Source organism: Electrona antarctica (assembly GCF_951216825.1).
Source record: "Electrona antarctica genome assembly, chromosome: 8".
Classification (NCBI taxonomy): domain Eukaryota; kingdom Metazoa; phylum Chordata; class Actinopteri; order Myctophiformes; family Myctophidae; genus Electrona; species Electrona antarctica.
Genome location: NC_136789.1, coordinates 8,744,951 through 8,765,826, shown reverse-complemented (window position 1 = coordinate 8,765,826; position 20,876 = coordinate 8,744,951). Strand labels below are relative to the sequence as shown.

General features: G+C 45.9%; 1 protein-coding gene across 1 annotated transcript in view; it reads left to right on the top strand.

Annotated features, from left to right (window-relative positions):
• Positions 1 to 20,876, top strand: part of LOC306928088 (uncharacterized protein) — a gene marked incomplete at its 5' end in the record, with an annotated part of 99,686 nt that overhangs the window by 24,445 nt on the left and 54,365 nt on the right. Inside the window, one exon of the mRNA XM_079508007.1 lies at positions 16,097 to 16,183. Coding sequence (XP_079364133.1) covers positions 16,097 to 16,183 — 87 coding nt within the window. The remainder of the gene's footprint in view (positions 1 to 16,096; positions 16,184 to 20,876) is intronic.

The following is a 20,876-nucleotide window of genomic DNA, read 5'->3' as shown; positions in this document are numbered from 1 at the left end:
AAGTCTACGTATACGGTGAAATTCCTTCTCGTACAATTCTTTCTCGTACAAGCTCTCAACATCCCAACTCAAGAAGACGCAAATATCAATAATGTAGTCGGCTACACGTCAAATATATGCCTTAAAATAGTACTAAAAGGAGTGTTCACCTTTGTGTCCTTGGACAGAAATGAGTGCGTTTTTCAGCACAGAAATTCGAAAAGTGTCGAAAAGGCAGAGATTGCACAGACAAATGGTGCAACCCATGGCAATGGCACCAATGGGGTCGCAGCCCTGGACGCACATACTGTACTGTATTAAAGAATGGTTTGAGGGTGCCATGCAACGTTCCGTTGAGAGCATGCAGGTAGCTCTGAGCAGGTTATCCATTGACTGACTTCATCACCATGAGAGTGTCTGCTGTCGGTCAATGCCAAAACCAGCCCCCAGCTTAACTGGACCAGAGTTCAGCCTTTTCCTTGGTTAAATATTTGGTTTGAATGCGGCTCTCAAACCTCACCACAGTGACTATTATGATTCTAAATTAATCGTTAGCTCTGCCTTATCTCAGTAGTCCCCCTTTTTTTAAGCGGGACTAAAAATAGATCAACTAGTACCCCCCCTCATGAGACTGGGTGTCTCATTTTAACAATTAAGACAAAACGTCCCCCCCACCTCTCGCTTCCCTTCAACCAGAGTCTATTAATACCATGTCCAACAGCCTGTGAGAAATTGTTCACTCTTGACATTTTAGGAAGGCCTAACTTACTTCCTGTCCCTTCACACCAGGACAGCCCTGGGTGGTTCGTCTTTGCGCCCAGCTCTTGTTTCCTACACACACACACACACACACACACACACACACACACACACACACACACACACACACACACACACACACACCCTTAAGAGGCCTTTGTGTCCGGCAGCCGCCATGGCCTGCAGGAGTATACGGGTGCATGTCAAAGCCTCATTTTAGTCTCTCTTTCTGAAAACAGAGGGGGGTAGAAGAGAAGCTGGAAACACATGGCACCTTTCACCTCTAGGGGCAGCCGGGGGGTGGGATGGGGGGCGCGGGGGGTACGGGGGAGTCTGGGTGTTTTAGAAACATTTGGTAAGTGTCTGGCTACGACGGGGTAATTGCCGTCAGCAACCGGCTGTATAGTCGGTGGTTGCAGGTCGGCGTGCGTGCACACGGCGAGCGTGCATACACGGCACGTGCGCGTCTCGGCTGTACATAATGTGTCCGTTTCTGCTTGAGCAGTCAGGGGCGAACTTCAGATGAGGCCACGGATTGAACTGAAATGACTTGGCTTCTCTGACGTCAAAAGACAGTTTGAACACAGAGAGAGCGAGAGAGAGAGAGATGAGAGAGGGGGGATGGGGCGCGGTGGGACAGAGGTGGGGGAGAGATGGAGAGCGGGGGGGACAAAGACAGAGAGAGAGAGAGAGAGAGAGAGAGAGAGAGGAAGGTGGGAAGGAGCCGGTGGGCTGTAGGGAAGTCTGTGGACTGAGATGCCCCCGGTCCCCTTGGGGCAGGAGCTGTGGAAATGGGGTCATTGTACACAGAAAGTAAAGCCAGAGAAGCTTAGGGGTTAGAAAATAGCATGAGAGAAGAAGAGAGGCAAGAAAAGGTGGGTGGAAAATATATAAAGGAAAGCCCGGTCCATGAGCTACTGGACAAACGGATTGGCTCACAGGCAAAATGGATTAAAGCAGAAAAAAACATAGCACAACAGTGGCTCAAGTCTAAGTTATACTTGGATGCGCACGGGTGCCGTGCACCGAAAATAGCTGATCTACAAGCTCACCACAACGCAACTAAGTACAAAATCAGCCTTCACATTGCATAGCAAACACATCCATTTTGATGGTGGTTGAATTTAGAGACTTTATTTTGTGTGTCTATGTGTGTCTGTGCACGCTCTGCAAGTCAATATTTGTCTGCTTTGCCGCGTCCCCAGACATCCCATTCGGGGCAGCAGACCGTAAAGCTGTCAAATGCGACCTGAATATTCTCTGTCTTCATCTGTTTCCCTCTCTCTCTCTCTCACTCTCCCCCTCGCGCACACGCTTTACAAAGCGGTTCCTCTCTGATTTCTATTTTTTCCCCTTCTTCCCACGTCAATAACAATATCATCGGGAGTGAATAACGCTTGTACGCCCTCGATCGCTTGTCTTTTTTTCCCTTTTTTTTTTTTTTTTACCCCCCCTTCCTCTCACAGGAAAGCGAGATTATCTCCTCGTATCTGCTGCGCCGTGTTTGCTCATACGATAAAGGCAATTCTGTCTGTGCGTGAATGTCTTTCTGGCTGTCTGGCTGTCTGCCCTTACTGTCTGGAGAGAACCGGCACTCAACACGTGCCTCCTCTCCTCGCAGGCAGGCACCCCCAGTGACATCTGTATATGTGCATACGGGATTACGGTATGTGCCGCACGCAGGTGATTTGATACGCCTAGGCCTGTGAATGCTATTCTGTTTATTCATTCTTGGTATGTGCGTGTGCGTGCGTGTGCGTGCGTGCGTGCGTGCGTGCGTGCGCGAGAGACCACGGTTACACATATGTGATGAAATCGCTAACAATCGGTTCTGTATGCTGATATGCATGCAGCATGTTCAATTGTCATTCCTGCGCCTGTGTGTCTGTGATTTAATGACATGAACCTTGGCACAGGCCCAGATCTCTTCTTTTTTTTATGGGGGAAAAAAACAACAGCCCTGTGCTGGGAGAGAGAGCTCAGCGGTACACACCTACTCGAGCACACACACACACAGGGTACACGCAGTACCGTACCGGGGTCTGTCCTTTTCCAACTGGCAGGCTCCGTACTGTTCTAGTACTGATAAGAGGGTTGGTGTAAATAAAACTGTACAGCACGGCTCGTTATAGCACTGAAGGGAGAGAGAGAGAGAGAGAGACAGCGAGAGAGAGAGAGAGAGAAAGGGAGCACGGCGTCTGTACTTATTGTTCTGACAGCATGTGTGTGTGTGGGAAGAGGGAGGGAGGGAGGGGGGGTTGTCTGTGAGTCTGTGTGTGTTTATGGATTTTTGCTGGTTTTTTGGTACTGAGTGTACTGTCTTACGTAAGCCATTTATGCAGGCTCAGTGAACAGCCAGGCTGTGTTTTTGTTGGTGACTATGTTTGTCTGACTGAGTAGCCTCCATCTCTCCCTCCCTCCCTCCCTCCTTCCCTCTCTCCCTCCTTCCCTACAGCTCTCCCTACCTACCTCCCTAATCTGTCCATCCGTCCGCCTCAGTCTGTCGTCTGCGTTTTCCAACTCTCTCTATCTCCGCCATCTCTCGGCCTGTGAGAAGATGGTGAGGGGGATGAAGCGAGTGATATTGGTCCTCTCATCATCAACAGACAGACACGTTTCAGTAGTAGCTAGATTTTATTTATTTCCCATTCACTCTTTTTTTTTCTCACCATCTGTGAGATACAATACCTGTGAGGCGTGGGCTCGCTGGATTCTGATGTCAGCTGAGAATATATGTTAATGACGTTTAGAAGATTTAGAACACTTTCCTGGGAGCCCAGTGTCTCTGTCATCGACACTGGGCTCACTTCCTTCCTGGACTAAAATTCCCATAATGCTTTGGTGCACTGCTCCTCCTTGTGGATAGGGGGAGGGCTGTCTTACTGAGACAACATGTAGTCCAGGAAGTAAGTGAGCCCAGTGTCCATGACATCAGAGACACTGGGCTCACTGCTAAAATCTAAAATATCTAAAACCACATATTACACACTAAAGACCCCCAGGAAAGTGTTCTAAATCTTCTAAACGTCATTAACATTTTTTGGCAAAAAGGGTGAAGTTTCCCTTTAATGCAAATGGCCAGGCATGCTATCTGTTGTATTATGAACTTTGTGAATTAATGTAGATGGGTTAATATTATGCCTTGCTGCAGAATAACCCCCCCCCCCCTCCCCCCTCCACAATAACACTATTTCATATGCTGATTCAAATTGAACGTGTTGTTTACACTTCATTTCTTTGAATGTATCAAGAGGCTTAGTTTTCAGGGAAATGTTTTTGTCGTTTAGTGTTTTTTTGTTCAATGCAGTGCTGCCTTTTGACTACTGATTAGTATTTGTTTTTTATGTTTAAGTGATACATTACATTGCACTAGTGAAGTCCGTACATGCACTGTTGGGGACAACATTCAGCAATGCTGTGTAGATTATTTAGACTATTTGGAGAGACCATTGGTTATAGCATGATATTTACAAGCATTTTGATCAATGTAGTCCTTTCTTTTTTTTATAATATTTATTTGATTTGGAAAAAGCAGTACAGTATAGACAGCATTTCTATTTATAGAAATTGGCTCCATCTCCAATGTCTCTGTATAATCCTCGCTTTCTTCAGATGGACTACATATGGCATCAAGTCAACACTTAACAGGGGCCAATGTAGTCCTTTCAATGACTTTTTAGAAGCTGAAGTTGACCTTAACATAGAAGCATCTGAATTATGCTTTATTTTATACAAATATCAGCATTCATGAGTACCCAACAGACGGCCTGAGTGTAGCTTTAAAGTTCAGATGTTTTGACCTGCCAACAGAGATGTTCTCCTTTGTCTTTATTGTGAGAGGAGACAGGTTTGCTAAGTCTTATAATGTTTAATTCTGGTAAATTCCTTTGATGAAGGATTCTGTTTTGAGCGGTTCACCCCAAGGGGAGACATCTGTCTCTAACCTAGCAAGCCTGCTACCTCCGATGCATCAGCAAGCCCACATCATACATCGTATGCACCAACACTAAGAAGAAATAATAGGTCCTGTGGAAAGAGTAGAACAAATAGGGCATGTTTTGTTTTACCATTATTCTCAGAGGTTGACCACAGTTCCTGTTTTGCAATCATAGTATAAAACAGGAAGTCATTGTACAGTATGTAATTCCTATTCTTTGAAAGTTAATTGTGAATGGCATTAGAGATTTCCACAACATCACTACACTGATTATTTGGTCACTAAAATTGAACTTGATTCTTTCACCTCTAGAGAACACTAAGCTGTTAGCCGGACTGCCCGTTTTCTTTCCCAGACACCAGCTTGTCTTTGATTTAATTAAACACTTAGACACCTGCGTCACACTATACGTATAACTGGGTGTTGAAACAGTTTGGTGCGTCCATGCTACCGGTATGTCCGTAGTACTAAAGCTAGGAGCTGACACTGGCAGCATTGAACTGACCACTTGGTCTTCTCCAGGAACTAGTCCGCTCATAGAAAAAACAGAAATAGTGGTTTTGAGAGGAAGAGGAAGGAAGTAGGCCCCTCCGGGCTGGCCGGCCGGCTGGCTGGTTTGTGACCGGTGGTCAGGTTACCTGAAGGCACTGAGTGACCCCTCACCGTGGTGGAGCGATGGATGGAGGGAGGCCTTTGTGTCTTTGACGTCTCACTACAAAAGAATCAGATCGGAAACTCAAATGAACCTCAGCTCATCACACACACACACACAAGAAGTTCATGGCAGGTTCAACATCGTTGGGCAAACGCAGATGTGACTCATTGGCTCCTCCTTTTCACAACGCCATATGCCACGCTCTTATGTTTGTTTTTCCTGAATCATATTGGGTTGAGAGGGTGAAGCCGATGGGTCCAATTAGTCAGCAATGTCTGCCAAAGTAACCGGTCTTAGTCTTAATGCTATTGCAAGTCTTTACTTTTTTTTATTTTTTTTTATTTATCTTTAGAGTCATTAATATCTCACTGTGTAACATGGGGAATTACAAAAATAAATAAACAGCACGTAATAAAGGAAATGCAGCAACAAGACAAGAGCAGCAAACTCACATTGTTGTAAACAGCAGAACATAAATAAATAAAAGCAAGAGTCAACCTCTGTATTGGAGCACAACACCCAAATCCCACAGCAGCTGAGCACCGGGGAGCGAGCACCAATATGGATCAGCCAGCCCTTTGTAGTGTGTGCCAGGCAGAGTCAGACAACAGGCAGTGGGATTCACATATAGTACAGTACAGTATAATACCCCTTCTAAGCTCCCCAATAATGTTGCAAAGATACAAATTAACACAGGGTTTCCTGCAGGGGGCAAAATACATAGTCAAAGTGCTACTGGAGGGGGGTGCGCACGCGACTAGGCACGCTGGGGCTGCATACCGGTAGGTATTATGATCAAACGTTCCATAACAAAATTTGTACTCCAAATATTTCAATATTTATACAATATGACTATGGGTTCACACTTATTTTATTGTATTTTAATTGTAGCAACAGTGAAAACTAAACATTATTTTAAAAAAAAACCTGCATATTGCAGTACCATAGCGGTATATTTTTCTGACGTTTAGTCTCTGCGCTGCTGAGCAATTGGGTGCCACCGAACTGGTCTGTTGGAATCCCCAGAGGTGCATACTGTAACAGAGACTTCTGTCAAAATGAGCCCAGCATTCAAGGGATCTTCATGCAAGCTAAATTGCACAAGACCCAGGGAAATTATAATGGCATCTGCTACTGTCTGTGGGCCCTCCCGGGTCTGTTCATCCAGGTCTCTGCTATGGCAGTGAGCTTGTTCTGCTACTGTCTGTGGGCCCTCCCGGGTCTGTTCATCCAGGTCTCTGCTATGGCAGTGAGCTTGTTCTGCTACTGTCTGTGGGCCCTCCCGGGTCTGTTCATCCAGGTCTCTGCTATGGCAGTTAGCTTGTTCTGCTACTGTCTGTGGGCCCTCCCGGGTCTGTTCATCCAGGTCTCTGCTATGGCAGTTAGCTTGTTCTGCTACTGTCTGTGGGCCCTCCCGGGTCTGTTCATCCAGGTCTCTGCTGTGGGCCCTCCCGGGTCTGTTCATCAGTGAGCAGTGAGAGGCAGTGAGCTTGTTCTGCAGCGTCTTGGGGACGACCAGGGATGTACTGTAGTGCAGTGGTTCCCAAACTTTTCAGCCCGGGACCCAAAACAGAAATTAGATATCCGCCCGGGACCCAAACTAGTGAAAATAGCAGACCTGCAAGCTAGCGCCACGTTGTGAGCTTGTGGATAGGCTATTTTCACTGTTTCTCAAATATTTTATATAATAATTTATGGAATTTCTTAGGTTTTTCTTTCATTTCTTTGTGGCATTACTGAAAAAGATCATTGGATTTGTTATTCATTCATGGAAAGTTTTGCTTTTTTGGGAATGTTTCTTGAAAATCTTTTTAAATAATAATTAAAAACCAAATGTAGGAAACAAAATCTAAGAGGACCCATAACGATGTGTCCGCGACCCACAAATGGGTCCCGACCCACTGTTTGGGAAACGATGATGAGTGGACGGGGAGCACAGGCTCCCCCACTAGGATGTTGGATGGGGAGCACAGGCTCCCCCACTAGGATGATGAGTGGACGGGGAGCACAGGCTCCCCCACTAGGATGATGAGTGGATGGGGAGCACAGGCTCCCCCACTAGGATGATGAGTGGATGGGGAGCACAGGCTCCCCCACTAGGATGATGAGTGGACGGGGAGCACAGGCTCCCCCACTAGGATGATGAGTGGATGGGGAGCACAGGCTCCCCCACTAGGATGATGAGTGGACGGGGAGCACAGGCTCCCCCACTAGGATGATGAGTGGACGGGGAGCACAGGCTCCCCCACTAGGATGATGAGTGGACGGGGAGCACAGGCTCCCCCACTAGGATGATGAGTGGACGGGGAGCACAGGCTCCCCCACTAGGATGATGAGTGGACGGGGAGCACAGGCTCCCCCACTAGGATGATGAGTGGACGGGGAGCACAGGCTCCCCCACTAGGATGATGAGTGGACGGGGAGCACAGGCTCCCCCACTAGGATGATGAGTGGACGGGGAGCACAGGCTCCCCCACTAGGATGATGAGTGGACAGGGAGCACAGGCTTCCCCACTAGGATGATGGGTGGACGGGGAGCACAGGCTTCCCCACTAGGATGATGAGTGGACGGGGAGCACAGGCTCCCCCACTAGGATGTTGGTTTTGGTCAATAATTGATTAACCACTTAAACCCCAGCATCCAATGTATTGGGATGGGGTTAGCCAACGTGTTATCAGCATCGTGCTATCAGCTTGTAGATCTGCTACTTTTGGCGAGAGATTTGGTGTAGAGGGAGGCAGTATAGTATAGATATATAGCTCCCCCACTACTAAAAGTAGGACTACACGGCCCCTGGTGAGGACTGAGGTGTTGATCGAGGTCTTGGTTGTGAGGTGTTCAATGTTCATCGGGGTCGGACCTGGGCCGGCCTAGCGGTCCAGGCACCTAGGCTGGTAATCCTGACAGCGTGCCGTGGGTTGGAATCCCGGCGACCATTGCTGCGTGTCTTATCCCCCGTCTCTCTCCCTGTTTCCTGTCCGGCTCAGTTACAATTTATATTTCTGTTTGCCTTTTAGGCTTTTTAATCAGAAATTGCACAGGTCAGATATGACAAGTGACTTATATACACAGAAATCACTTACACATTTAATATATATTTTTTTTTTTCCTTCCCAACAAAAGCACAAAATAGCGGAAATAGTTGATCTACAAGCTGACAAACATGTCAGAATCGGCTGATTCTGCAATTTTTAAAAAAAAGGTATGGACATTTTTCAACATGGAAACGATTGACGATTATGCAAAAATAATTGCGATCATCTCAAATAATTGTGATGATGTCATAACTGTGACAGGCCTACTTTAGGGGTGACCAAGGTGTTTATCGGGGTCTTTAGGGGTCTGAGTGTTCATTCAGGCCTTGAGGGGGACCGAGAGGTGTTGTTCGTCAGGGTCTAATGTCCTGTTGACGCACCGGAGCCCCAACAAAGGTTGTGCAACGTGTCTGAGAGGGAAGTGAAACAGGATGCGGCTGTAGTGGCATGTGGCACCTGACTCCCCCCACCCACCCACACACACAGACACACACACACACGCACGCATACTCTGTGTTATTGGGAGTGACCGTTGTGCAAGTCTCATTATGTCAGCTAAGGGGCCAGCTCTGTGGCAATGCCATCTCCCAAGCCCACTTACAGATGAGTGGAGGAAGTGTCCAGCTGTTAGCAGAACACTTCTTTTACTGACCCCAGTTTTATTTTATTTTATTAACTTCTCCTTCTCCGACTGTCTGCGGACAGCTTGCACATACTTTACAACCGTTATTTAACCACCTACAGACCCACATTTATACTTGTGTCATCCTGTTTTGTTTTGTGTCCATATGTTTTAGTTAAATCGAACCTATTTAGACCTGAGGCTGATTCTACTGTCATATGGTGGTTGTACACATCATGATGTGTGGTCAGCATGTAGATTGATGTGTGGTCAGCATGTAGATTGTAGATTGGACACATGATGTGTGGTCAGCATGTAGATTGTAGATTGGACACATCATGATGTGTGGTCAGCATGTAGATTGTAGATTGGACACATCATGATGTGTGGTCAGCATGTAGATTGGACACATCATGATGTGTGGTCAGCATGTAGATTGGCCACATCATGATGTGTGGTCAGCATGTAGATTGGCCACATGATGTGTGGTCAGCATGTAGATTGGCCACATCATGATGTGTGGTCAGCATGTAGATTGGCCACATCATGATGTGTGGTCAGCATGTAGATTGGCCACATCATGATGTGTGGTCAGCATGTAGATTGGCCATTTTTGCTATTATAAAAAAAGAAATGCCTATAAACAACATGCCCGAAATAGGAATGCCAGGTTGAAAGTGGTTAACGGCCAAGCTACACCAGGCTTTTCTCGCTCGTTTACCCTAAAAGCGCGGCCCGCGCGTGCGTTTTTTAAAATAGGACTGGACCTAAATTAAACGCACGCGCGGGGGTAAACGCGCGCGTTTTGTGCGCGAAAAGCCTGGTGTGGCCGTAAGTTGAGACCTTGACGGGTGCAATAAATTAACAATTCCTAGGATCAACAAAAAAGAGCATATCATCATAGATCCTACACCGTATTTCGAATGGGTTTTTTATTGACGCTGGGCAGATGATGTCTGGGGAGGAGGGGTTGTTAAACACATTTTGTAAGGACTGGAAGAGTAACAGTTCATGTCAAGGGGGTGCCCCCTCCCACACCCACAACATCCACCCTCGTTCTTTCTCCCCTAGCATGTCCCCCTTGCTTGCAATCAAAGCGGGCCAGAGATTTATCGCTTTAATTTGGCAAGGGGGTTGAGGGGTGTCGGCTGCTACCGAGCAGAGGGCCCCTACTTAGTGCTGGTTAGGGGCATCGCTCTGGGTGGCTGCCTGCCGGGGCCATGCGCTCCGGATTCCCGTGGCCCCCGCACTTTCCTCCCCTCCGTGCCCCTCCTCAACGACCGAGATCAACAGGGGCACTGCGTACCGCGACATCCTCCTTGAAGCGAGGCACCACGCTGGCAGCTCCCTGGCGATTTATGTCCTTTTGCCACAAGTCGGGGCATGCCCCTGCACTAAAGTCCCACCCTGGGATCATTTAGCACACGGCTACTGGCCTCCCAAAGCACTGGTAATGGGCGTTGTAGCACTGCCCGGAGACGCTTGTGTCACTGTGTGGTTTTTGTCGAGGTAGGGGAAAAAAAGATTGCTTTTGACATCCCTAATAATGTAATGGGGGAAACGTGCATGTACTTGAGTCTTCTCAAACATTTTCATGCTAAGGACCGCCAAATTGATGTATTTGGCCGCAGACCCCCATTTGAAAACATTTAGTGCCAGGGACCCCCATAAGAGAAATGCATCTGGTATTTGTCAATCTTTGTTCTATAATACCAGATCTATAAGCTCACAATTATTATATTATTTTTATATGATTATATTTTTGAATAGCTGAAAAATATAACTGTTCCTTATTTTTCATGAGAATTCCTGGAACCCTCCCAAGCACCTCTGGGGGTTCCCGGACCGCACTTTGAGAACCAGTAGTCCAAGCTCTATGAAAGGTATGCATTGTATGCAATTTGTCAATTGCATACAAATTACCGTACTCCTCTTCTTAGGCTTTGTTCAGACTGTAGGCAAATCCAATTTGTTTCCCAAATCTGATCTTTAGTACTGACTATCCATCCTGGTATTAGTAATCTGATCTTTAGTACTGACTGTCCATCCTGGTATTAGTAATCTGATCTTTAGTACTGACTGTCCATCCTGGTATTTGTAAGAGATCTGATGGCTCCAGGAGGAGGCAAGGGGGGCTTTAGCCCCCTCTGGTGGAGGATTAGCCCCCCCTAAGCCCCCCCCCCCCCCCCTCAAAACAAGCCCAATTGACTGACTTCTATGTAAACCAAGATTCATTAGCCCCCCCCCTCTAAATAGCCAGCCCCCCCATAGCACCCCCAGTCACAATTTTCTGGAGCCGTCGCTGATTCAGACACCGTTGACCTTTCAGCATCGGTCGCTGTCATAACGACATATACGTGGGAGTAATGCTTAATAGACCCTGTTGCATTACAACCTCACAATGCCACCCTGAGACACATATTTAATAGCTTTTCAAACCACCTAGGAATGTGGTTCAAGACTTGATCAAACCAATCTGAAATTCTGAATCCAATCTGGAGGGGCCAAAAAGACACATCTGTCCCGACAACATAGCCCAAGTTATCTCCATTGTACAATGTACCAGGCACTGTATGTCAACAACTCAATCCATTTGCGAAAAGGTCTCTGGTCCTACATGGAATGCAGTGTAGATTGGCCTGGAGTCAACCTTGTAAAGCGGTAATTATAGTTGGTCTGATAATAATAAATCGGAGACTACAGTGAAAGGGAACCATGTGATTAATGCAAATGTGACATCAGAGGGGTGGTGGGTGGCGGTTATTAAGAACCTGTCTACATCTCCTCTACGCGTCTCGTTCTCCAAAGGTTAAGTGGCTCTTTTTGCTGGCTAATTCAGCCATATGCTCGTCTCTTGGTCTGACATATCTACATGCACATTTGCCATATGCTCATATGACAAATAGTTTCTCTTGAACGTGCAGCACAAACAACATGGCAAGTTCAGATCTCTGAAGGGTTGACAAACCTGAATCAACCCACGTTATTGGTTTGACACATTTTGGACTGTAATCTACTACCATCAGGGTTCCTTGAGCTTGAGGGGGTCCAAACGGGTTACATTCGCAGACATATGGGGGTCCTTGAAATTAAAACATTTGAGAGCCACTGATCTAATCGGACTTGAATCGTGTGATGCACCCTTATTTTAGGAGACGGCATGGGGGTTGGATTGGTTGGGGGGGGGGGGGGGGGGGGGCCTGGGGGGGAGTGACCATGAGCACAGTATGAGAAATGGTGGGAATTGGCAATGGCAACAACCAAATTGGGAGCAAGAAAATGAAAAGGGACAAACAGTTGCATAAGCCCTCAACTGGCAGGCACACTCTGTCATGTATGCATGTGCGTGTGTCATTTCTGCTTTTGGAAGGACTTATTACAGTACAGGCTGTTCCCTAATGTCACTGTGGTTGCAAAACCCACAAGCCATCTCCTAAACTTTTTTTTGTCATCTAAGAATTGACTTCCTGTTTTCATTGCGTGCGCTTGCCTGCTCTCTCTCTCTCTCTCTCTCTCTCTCTCTCTCTCTCTCTCTCTCTCTCTCTCTCTCTCTCTCTCTCTCTCTCTCTCTCCCCTCCCCTCCCTCTCTGGAGGTGTTGTAACCCAGGAGATGGTGCCAAGAACAAACCAAGGACTGATTTAGAGAGATCGCTCTGTGCCTACAATGCAAGAGACGGGCGTACTCATGCGTGCGCGCGCACTCACACACACACACGCACACGCGCACACGCACCTGCTTAACATCTGGACTCTGCATGTGCGCGAGTGCTCACGTGTGCGTGTGTGATGCGTATGGCATGTACAGTACTGGTTGCCAAGCCATAAAAGCTCAGTGCCTGGGCCTGATCTAAACTGATCTGGCCTCCACCAGCAACCCTCTGTTTGTGCATGCCAATCGCTCCCTCCTCAACGCTACAAGGCTCACATTTTTTTAATTTGAGTTAAAGAATCGATACCATAATGTACAGTAGAAATAAAAGAGCGGTATTCAACATTTGCTTGAGTAACAGTATAAAGGTATTGCCATCAAAATGTACTTAAGCATATGTACTCATTGCGCAAAATTTCCCATTTCACAAGTGTTCAAAAATGTGTAAATACATCTTTTGAAAATAGCAGATCTACAAGCTCGTAGATCGGCCAACATATATATAGTATGGCTGAAGTGGTTAATATGTTTTGTAATAAAAATGTTAAATCTGCAAGGTTCTAGTAAGTAATTGTGTTGGAGTAAAAGTACAATATTTTCCTCTGAGGTGTAGTGGAGTAGAAGTATAAAGTATAGAAAATTGAAAATGTTCCAGTAAAAAACGCAAATACAAAGGTGTACTCAAGTACAGTACTTGAGTACATGTACTTGGTTACTTTCCACCAGTGCAAGGTTGTGCACAGGCATAGAAATAGAAACCCAGTGTGGCATTAAACATGATGCATGTGGCATTAAACATGATGCCGGTGCAACTGAAATCTCTGCCCTTCTACTTGACACGCCTGTATAAACAGCGTGTCAAGTACAGTACAGTAAAATTAAGTTATATAAGTTATATGGAAGTCTCGACACATGAGGACTTTGCTAAACGGGAACAGTTGTAGCACCATAGTAGGGTAAAAGAGGAATTTAATTAAATTGATTTGTAGATGGCTAACTTGATACTACTTGACACCATTTGATATTGTGATCTGGGACTAGATAACATCTGCGATTTTTGGATATAGTAATATTGAGTAATATTGTGATATGACGTGACTTAAGCCCTAACCATTAAACTTTAACAAATGGGTTTTTTTTTAAAGAAGATATGCCAAGCTTACATCATGTCACAATGTGACACGTTGTGAGCTTGTAGATCGCCTTTTTTGTCTTCTTTTTTTCAATATCTTTGAATGTTTGGAAAATATATTTTATATTGTCACACTATGATATTATCTTAGCAATATCTACAGTATATTGAGGTATTTGGTCAGAAATATTGTGGTATTTGATTGATCTCTTTGATATGTCCTGCTGACTTAACAATTCCAAACTCTGGCATACAGTACTTCTAGACCAGATCTGCTGTACAAGATTCTGAAGTTCACCCATAAAATCCCTGGCCACTTGCTGAATGTTTGCTGGATATTGAACCACCTGTGAATACTGGAACAATGTGAATTCAAATGGCAGCGCTTTAAACTTCTGCGCATAGCCATGTTCACACCAAAGCATATATTTTGAAATGAATATGGTTGTGTTTTTGAATAACTTGTACAGGGCATGACACTTTTTGAGGCACAAAAGTCACTTGTCCGGAGCAGGGTTCATCAACATGCAGGCTTGCAGGGTTCATCAACATGCAGGCTTGCAGGGTTCATCAACATGCAGGCTTGTGATGGACATTTTCCACAAAATGTTTGCCACGGACATACAAAAGGAGTGGTCAATAATATTACCATAAATACTAAATGCATACTAGTCCAGTAGACACGGTGAAGAAAAGAACACTGTGAAAGCTGTGTTTTTAAAGAGGGAGAGTGGTTTGACCGTCACACTTCTTTTTTTTTCAAGAAACGTGAAGTGGTTTTGAAGTGAAAAAAGCATGTTGCGGTTTCCTCAACCCCTTATTAAGATATTGGAAAGCTGAGATGGAAGGCGTAGATGGATCAATTTGTAACCCACAAAATTACGTTAAAAGTCGAGCGTATTATTGTTATTTCCATGGCCATCTCTGTACTTTTGTCTACTTTCTACTTCAATTTCTTCACTTTCTATATTGAAGTGAATGCTTTGAACTTTTCAAAGCATTAAAGACAATTGGAGACAGTGGTCATTATAATATCTAAAAAACAGACTACAGGGACATTTTTCCAGGCGCAATCATAGGCATGTTCTGTATCCGCCACTGTTTGGTACCTGTTATAACAAGGTTTGGATACCTGTCAGGCAGTGTCTTTATTAAAGTGTTAATGTCAAATCAGGTCATTCATTGGCATGGAAGACATTTGTTTTTTATGGTTCTTCTCAGCAGTGGCGTTTCTGGGTGTACCGACACCCTAGGCCAGTGGTTCTCAAATGGGGTCTGGGGACTCTCAGGGGTCCCCGCAGCAAAATTACTTATCACATCAAAATCAGTTTAAACACTTAAACCAATTTTATACATCGGCATACAACGATGGACAGCAGGCATCTTGATGAGAGTGCCTATTGTGAATATGAACAGTGTGGATCAAATTAGTGACATGTAGTAGAGTAAAATAATAATGTTTTTGACACTTATTGACACTGGTCATAGTTTTTATTTTTGAGGGGCGCTAACCCCTCCTATATTCAGCTATTAGTGTAGATTTTCGTCTTACACAACCATTAAATTCCCATTGACAATGAATTATAATTTACGTCACATGTGTCTGAGCAAATCGGCTATTTTCGTCCTACACAAACAATGAATGGAGAATTTACGCTATCAAATCGATGATAAGAGCACCCCTCACTTTACACGGGTGTACCGTGCATCATTGGTTTCAATGTACACGTTGTAAAAATCTATGGTTCAGTATTTGATTGAATATCCAAATTCTAAAACTCTGTACACCATAAACGCCCTCAGTGTTAATTTACTGCCACTTTTTAAGGGTACTGATGATTTTACTGTATATTATAAATGCAATTCGGGTTAATGTTCTTCTGTGACAACTTTCCATTTCCAGCGTTCAATTCACACTGCCAAATCACATGCGTATAGATTATGTAGTGTGATAGAAAATATGTATGGTCGGTACAAACCACACTAAATATAGCTTGAAGGTGAACATTGCAGGTGTATTGAAAACAAACTGCATAAAACACGTGACAGTTGTGTGTCTGACAAACCATTGTCATGTTTTCCGTCACAGCATCTCCAGCTACAGTAGATTATATGCACTATACAGTATATTTCTTGTATCTTGTCTCTGCCGGGGTGGAACCCTTGTATGTCTAAAAATTAATTGAAATTCAAATTCAAAAAACGGCGGTGACGCTGTGATGATCAAGTAGGCTGTTAATTCCAGGGGGGGGACAGAAACTAAACTATGGAGATAAGAGCTTTCTGACGGCAACACTATATGAATCCCCATGTCTCTTGTTTTCTAGCTGGTGATAAGGCCATAGTGTGTGACCAGTGTGGTGCTCAGTTCCAGACAGAGGAATCCTTGGAGTCCCACCGACAGATTCACACTGGTAAGTGCACACACACACACACACACACACACACACACACACACACACACACACACACACACACACAGCCGAATGCGTTTAGAATAGAATAGCACAAGTCAGACACACAGTTTGACTGAGCCAAGGTTGTGGAACATTTCTATACATACGCGTATGTACCACCTACACACACACCATGAGAGAACAACGTATTGATAAAGGCAGTGAAATCTCCATCTTGGCTTCATTCGGTCTGTGTCGATGCCTAATCTGTTTTACAACCGCGTCTCGTCTCAAACCAAAATGAGACTTCCTCCCGTGGCGCTTTGTGAGCTGACGGATCGCCTCATTTCCGTGTGTGTGCATGACGGCGTTGTACAAGGAGGTATGAATCTAGCTTTATGCTCCCCACCCCAATGATTACCTCGCAAAACGCTGTTTCATGGGTAATAAGCAGCAGTGTAATGTTTTAGCAGCTAATGATGAGCTACATGGAGCATAAAAGTACACGTGCCACGTCCAATTGGACCGAATCGCAATCACAATGAGTCAGCTGTGGCCATCAGCCCGTAGCAACTTAAACCCTATATACTTGTGTCTGTTATGAGTTATGACATGTCATCTAGTGTTTATTCAAGCGGTATGGGTCAAGCGGCTTGCTCAGGGACACTTTGACACGTATGCTGTATGATTAACACATGGCCTTTCTACCCACTCAACCACTATACATACAATGCCCCTGCATGTATGTATCTGTCTGTCTGTCTGTGTGTGTGTGTGTGTGTGTGTGTGTGTGTGTGTGTGTGTGTGTGTGTGTGTGTGTGTGTGTGTGTGTGTGTGTGTGTGTGTGTGTGTGTGTGTGTGTGTGTGTGTGTGTGCATGCAGCACAGCGTGTCACTTCATGCCACGCTTGTACAGTACATCTGTTATTTTTGAATTATTGTGAAACATCTTAAAAGTGTGAGAACTACTGATTTGGAAGGTCTTTTGTAGAATGGGAATGCGTGGCTCACGTTCACCCATTCGCGTATCGACGGCGGACGCTGCCACACAACCTGCACCGTAACTATGCCGTTAAGGGCTTCCATGGACTTGCTCAAGGAGCCGGGCATGGAACCGGGGAACCATCCGCTCATGTTCCCAGGCAGCGGCGGCTCTACCTCCTGAGTCACTCCAGAGATGGATGACACAGCCCAGACTGTAATCAACAAGCTGGCGAAACCTGGCAGGCCACGGTTGTTTATCAGCACTCGCTATGACGATGAGGAAGAGGATGGCAGCCTGGGTGCCAGGATGTAAATAGAGGGAAGTAAATCCTCCCGTAGCAGATGCACCGAAGTGCACAGTCTTATGTTGTTGACGAAGCCCTTCGGTTTAGATGGAAAGGTTGTCTCGGCTTTCTCCCCTTTTTTAGAGACAGCGTTCACATGAAGAGAGAGGGAGGGGGGGGGGAGGGGAGGGGAGGGGAGGGGAGGGGGTATTCCTGAAAGCCTGATTTATTCTTAGTCGCACGCTGGTGTTGTGCACCGAAGATTTTCAGAGTGCAACGCCCGCGCGCAACTATAAACATGAAATGACTTGTCTTTGTTTTAGTTCTACTGGACTCCACTAGTTGAGACATTTTCCACACAATGCTTTGGTAGGACACAACACGGCGTGCATCCAAGGTTTTAAGTGTTTCTTTCATCTGTACTTCAGAAATCAAAGCAGAGTGACCATCTGTGTGCCTGACCTACAGTTTACTGCCGTGCCAGCTTTGAGATTGGCGCGGTTATCCACCTCCAAAAAAACAAACAAATCACTCCTTCTCTTGTATTTCCTCAAACCGTCTCTGTAGCAAATCAGTTCCAAAAATACAAAACAAAATTGTATGATTCCCCATCCAAGTTTCCTTCTACGCAGCACATGTAGCGACCGGTTTCTTCATTCCGGTTAATTGCTTGACTTTTATATTCAGAATGAGCAGAACAGACTATTCTACACAGCAAAGTGTTTCCTAAATTTGCCTGACTTCCTTGACTCATCATCATCATTATTATCATCATCATCATCATCATTATCATCATTATTATTATCATCATCATCATTGTGCTCGTCAAAATCCATCCACAAAACCTCTGACCTCAAAGGCTCCCAGTAGCACCTCCCACTGTCCCCCCCCCCCCCCCCTCCTCATAGTTACCCCCACTTGACGAGCCCCCCCCCCCCCAACCTGGTGTTTGACCAGGCGATGGGGGTGTGTGCGGGGGGTTCGGGGTAGTCCTGTGGGGCCTCCCGTCCCTCCGCCAGTCGGCTTGCCCGAGGTAAAGAAGGGTTAAACGAGGCTAATGATCTGACAGCCATAACAGCGGAAAGGCACACTCTAAATATAGCATTCCAGTCTGGAGCAAAAACGAGAGGGGATGGGGGGGGTGGAGGGTGGGGGGAGCGGGGCGGGAGGGGGGGTCAGCCCCAGTCTTAGCCACAGACAGACAAGCCTTCCTGCCAGGCAACTGAAACAGCAGCGGTAGCGGCCATGTCCCTAAGCCCGGCTGCCTCTGAAGCCCCCCCACTCCCCCCAATACCCCCAAGGCTTATAGGGTTTGAGAAATGGGCTCCGAAAGCGAGCGGCTCGGCCAATCTTCTGTCTGAGTCTCTCTCTCAGTTCGACCTATATATATATATATATATATATATATAATATATATATATATATATATATATATATAGAGAGAGAGAGAGAGAGAGAGAGAGAGAGAGAGAGCGAGAGAGAGAGAGAGAGAGAGGTGTCCTTGGTTCAAGTGGTCCAAAAGAAATTCCCTCCTTCGTTTGCTTTTTGTGCACACATGCATGTTGAGTTAGTGTACGTGTGGGTGCGTGTGTGTGTTTGCCGTGCTGTATTGTGGCACGCAAAGTGTTATTTATCTTAGCTCAACAGTAACCAGAGGGTTGACGACGCTTAACCACCAGCTCTCTTTCCCACAGCAGTGACTGACTGGTGTACGATTAGGCTGAGATTTGCGAGAGTTAGTACTTTTTTTTTTCTTCTCCTCTCCCTCAATTCCCATCTCTCTGTATCTCTCACTCTCTCGTTCATTCTCTTCCAGCAACATTTTGCCGACCTCCTTTCGGTCTTGGAGACCTGTTTACAAGTCACATGCCCATCCAACCAAAACAGAAACATGTTGCCTAACAGCAGCAGGGACCCTTTCCTGGGTCCCACTGACGCTTGTATGTCTTGGATGTTGCGTCCTCTTTTTATAAAGAGGTAATGACCCCTGCATGGTCAGAGATGCCGGCAGGAAGTCACGGGGGGAGGGGGCGGGGGGGGGGTCAGCCTTGTGATGTAAACATCAAGCTCTCATCTTCCCAGCCAGCAGGCATCAAGGTGCATCAACCACATACCCCCCCCAACGCCAAACACATTTTATGTCAAGACGTTTGTGGGGCTACACTGTCTGTTGACCAATCAAAGCCACATGTTATGTAAACCTGAACTCTTTGGCAGTGAGCGCTCGTGTTCTCTGATGACACTATTTGGCCTCAAAAGGCCTTTTGCTCATTTCTGGGTGGTGATGCTCCGTGCATGTCCATGAATGCACACTATTGTGACACCTCCTTGGGTCAGCTACATGCAAGTCAGCTGCTGTCTGACTTAACCGTTAACTCTCTCTCTCTCTCTCTCTCTCTCTGTCTCTCTCTCTCTCTCTCTCTCACATTTCAAGATGTCTGTTTGGGTTCAAATAACTTGTGATGACCGCATAATGAAATTCATTCAAGTTTTATTTATTCTCGAAACTACACTGAGTAATCAAACTCATTTTCAGTGTTGTACCTCATTGTACCTCATTACCTTATTTTTCTAAATTAACCGTATAATTATGCATTAACAATTATAATCCACAGATGCAACGAAACGTAATCCAACATCAGGCCTGAAGCTGTCATAATTTATAATTGTCAAGACGATTAACCACTTTCAATCTGACGTCCCTATTCTGGCCATTTAAATTGTGTGTGTGTGTGTGTGTGTGTGTGTGTGTGTGTGTGTGTGTGTGTGTGTGTGTGTGTGTGTGTGTGTGTGTGTGTGTGTGTGTGTGTGTGTGTGTGTGTGTGTGTGTGTGTGTGTGTGTGTGTGTGTGTGTGTGTGTGTGTGTGTGTGTGTGTGTGTGTGTGTGTGTGTGTGTGTGTGTGTGTGTGTGTGGCTGGCTTACTGTGATGGGGTGCAATGGGGCAGCGGTGGCTCAGGGGTAGAGTGGCCGGATGGTAACCGCAGGGTTGCCAGTTCGAACCTGGGCTCCCCCAGAGTTAGTGTTGAAGTGTCCTTGAGCAAGACACTGAACCCCAAATTTCTCCTGATGTGCTGGTTGGTGCCTTGCATGGTTTCCCCTGTTATCGGTGTGTGTGTGTATGAATTGGTGAATGTAAAGCACAATCTATGTAAAGCGCCTTGGATAAAGGCGCTATATAAATGCACCTTTTACCATTTTACTGTAAGTGGTGAACAGATAAGGCCTGTGTGGGGGGGAGGGGGGAGGTTCGGGATCCCAAGTGCTCCATGAGCAAAACAAGATCATGTGGCTGTGTTTATCCACTGTCCACCCACGTGTACGTAACCCCCCCCCCACACACACACACACACACACTGCACAGTGTGAAGAAAGTGTGGCACAACCTGACACCCAGGCGCACAAACAACACATTGGTACACTAACCCGCATGCAGTCGTCTCCTC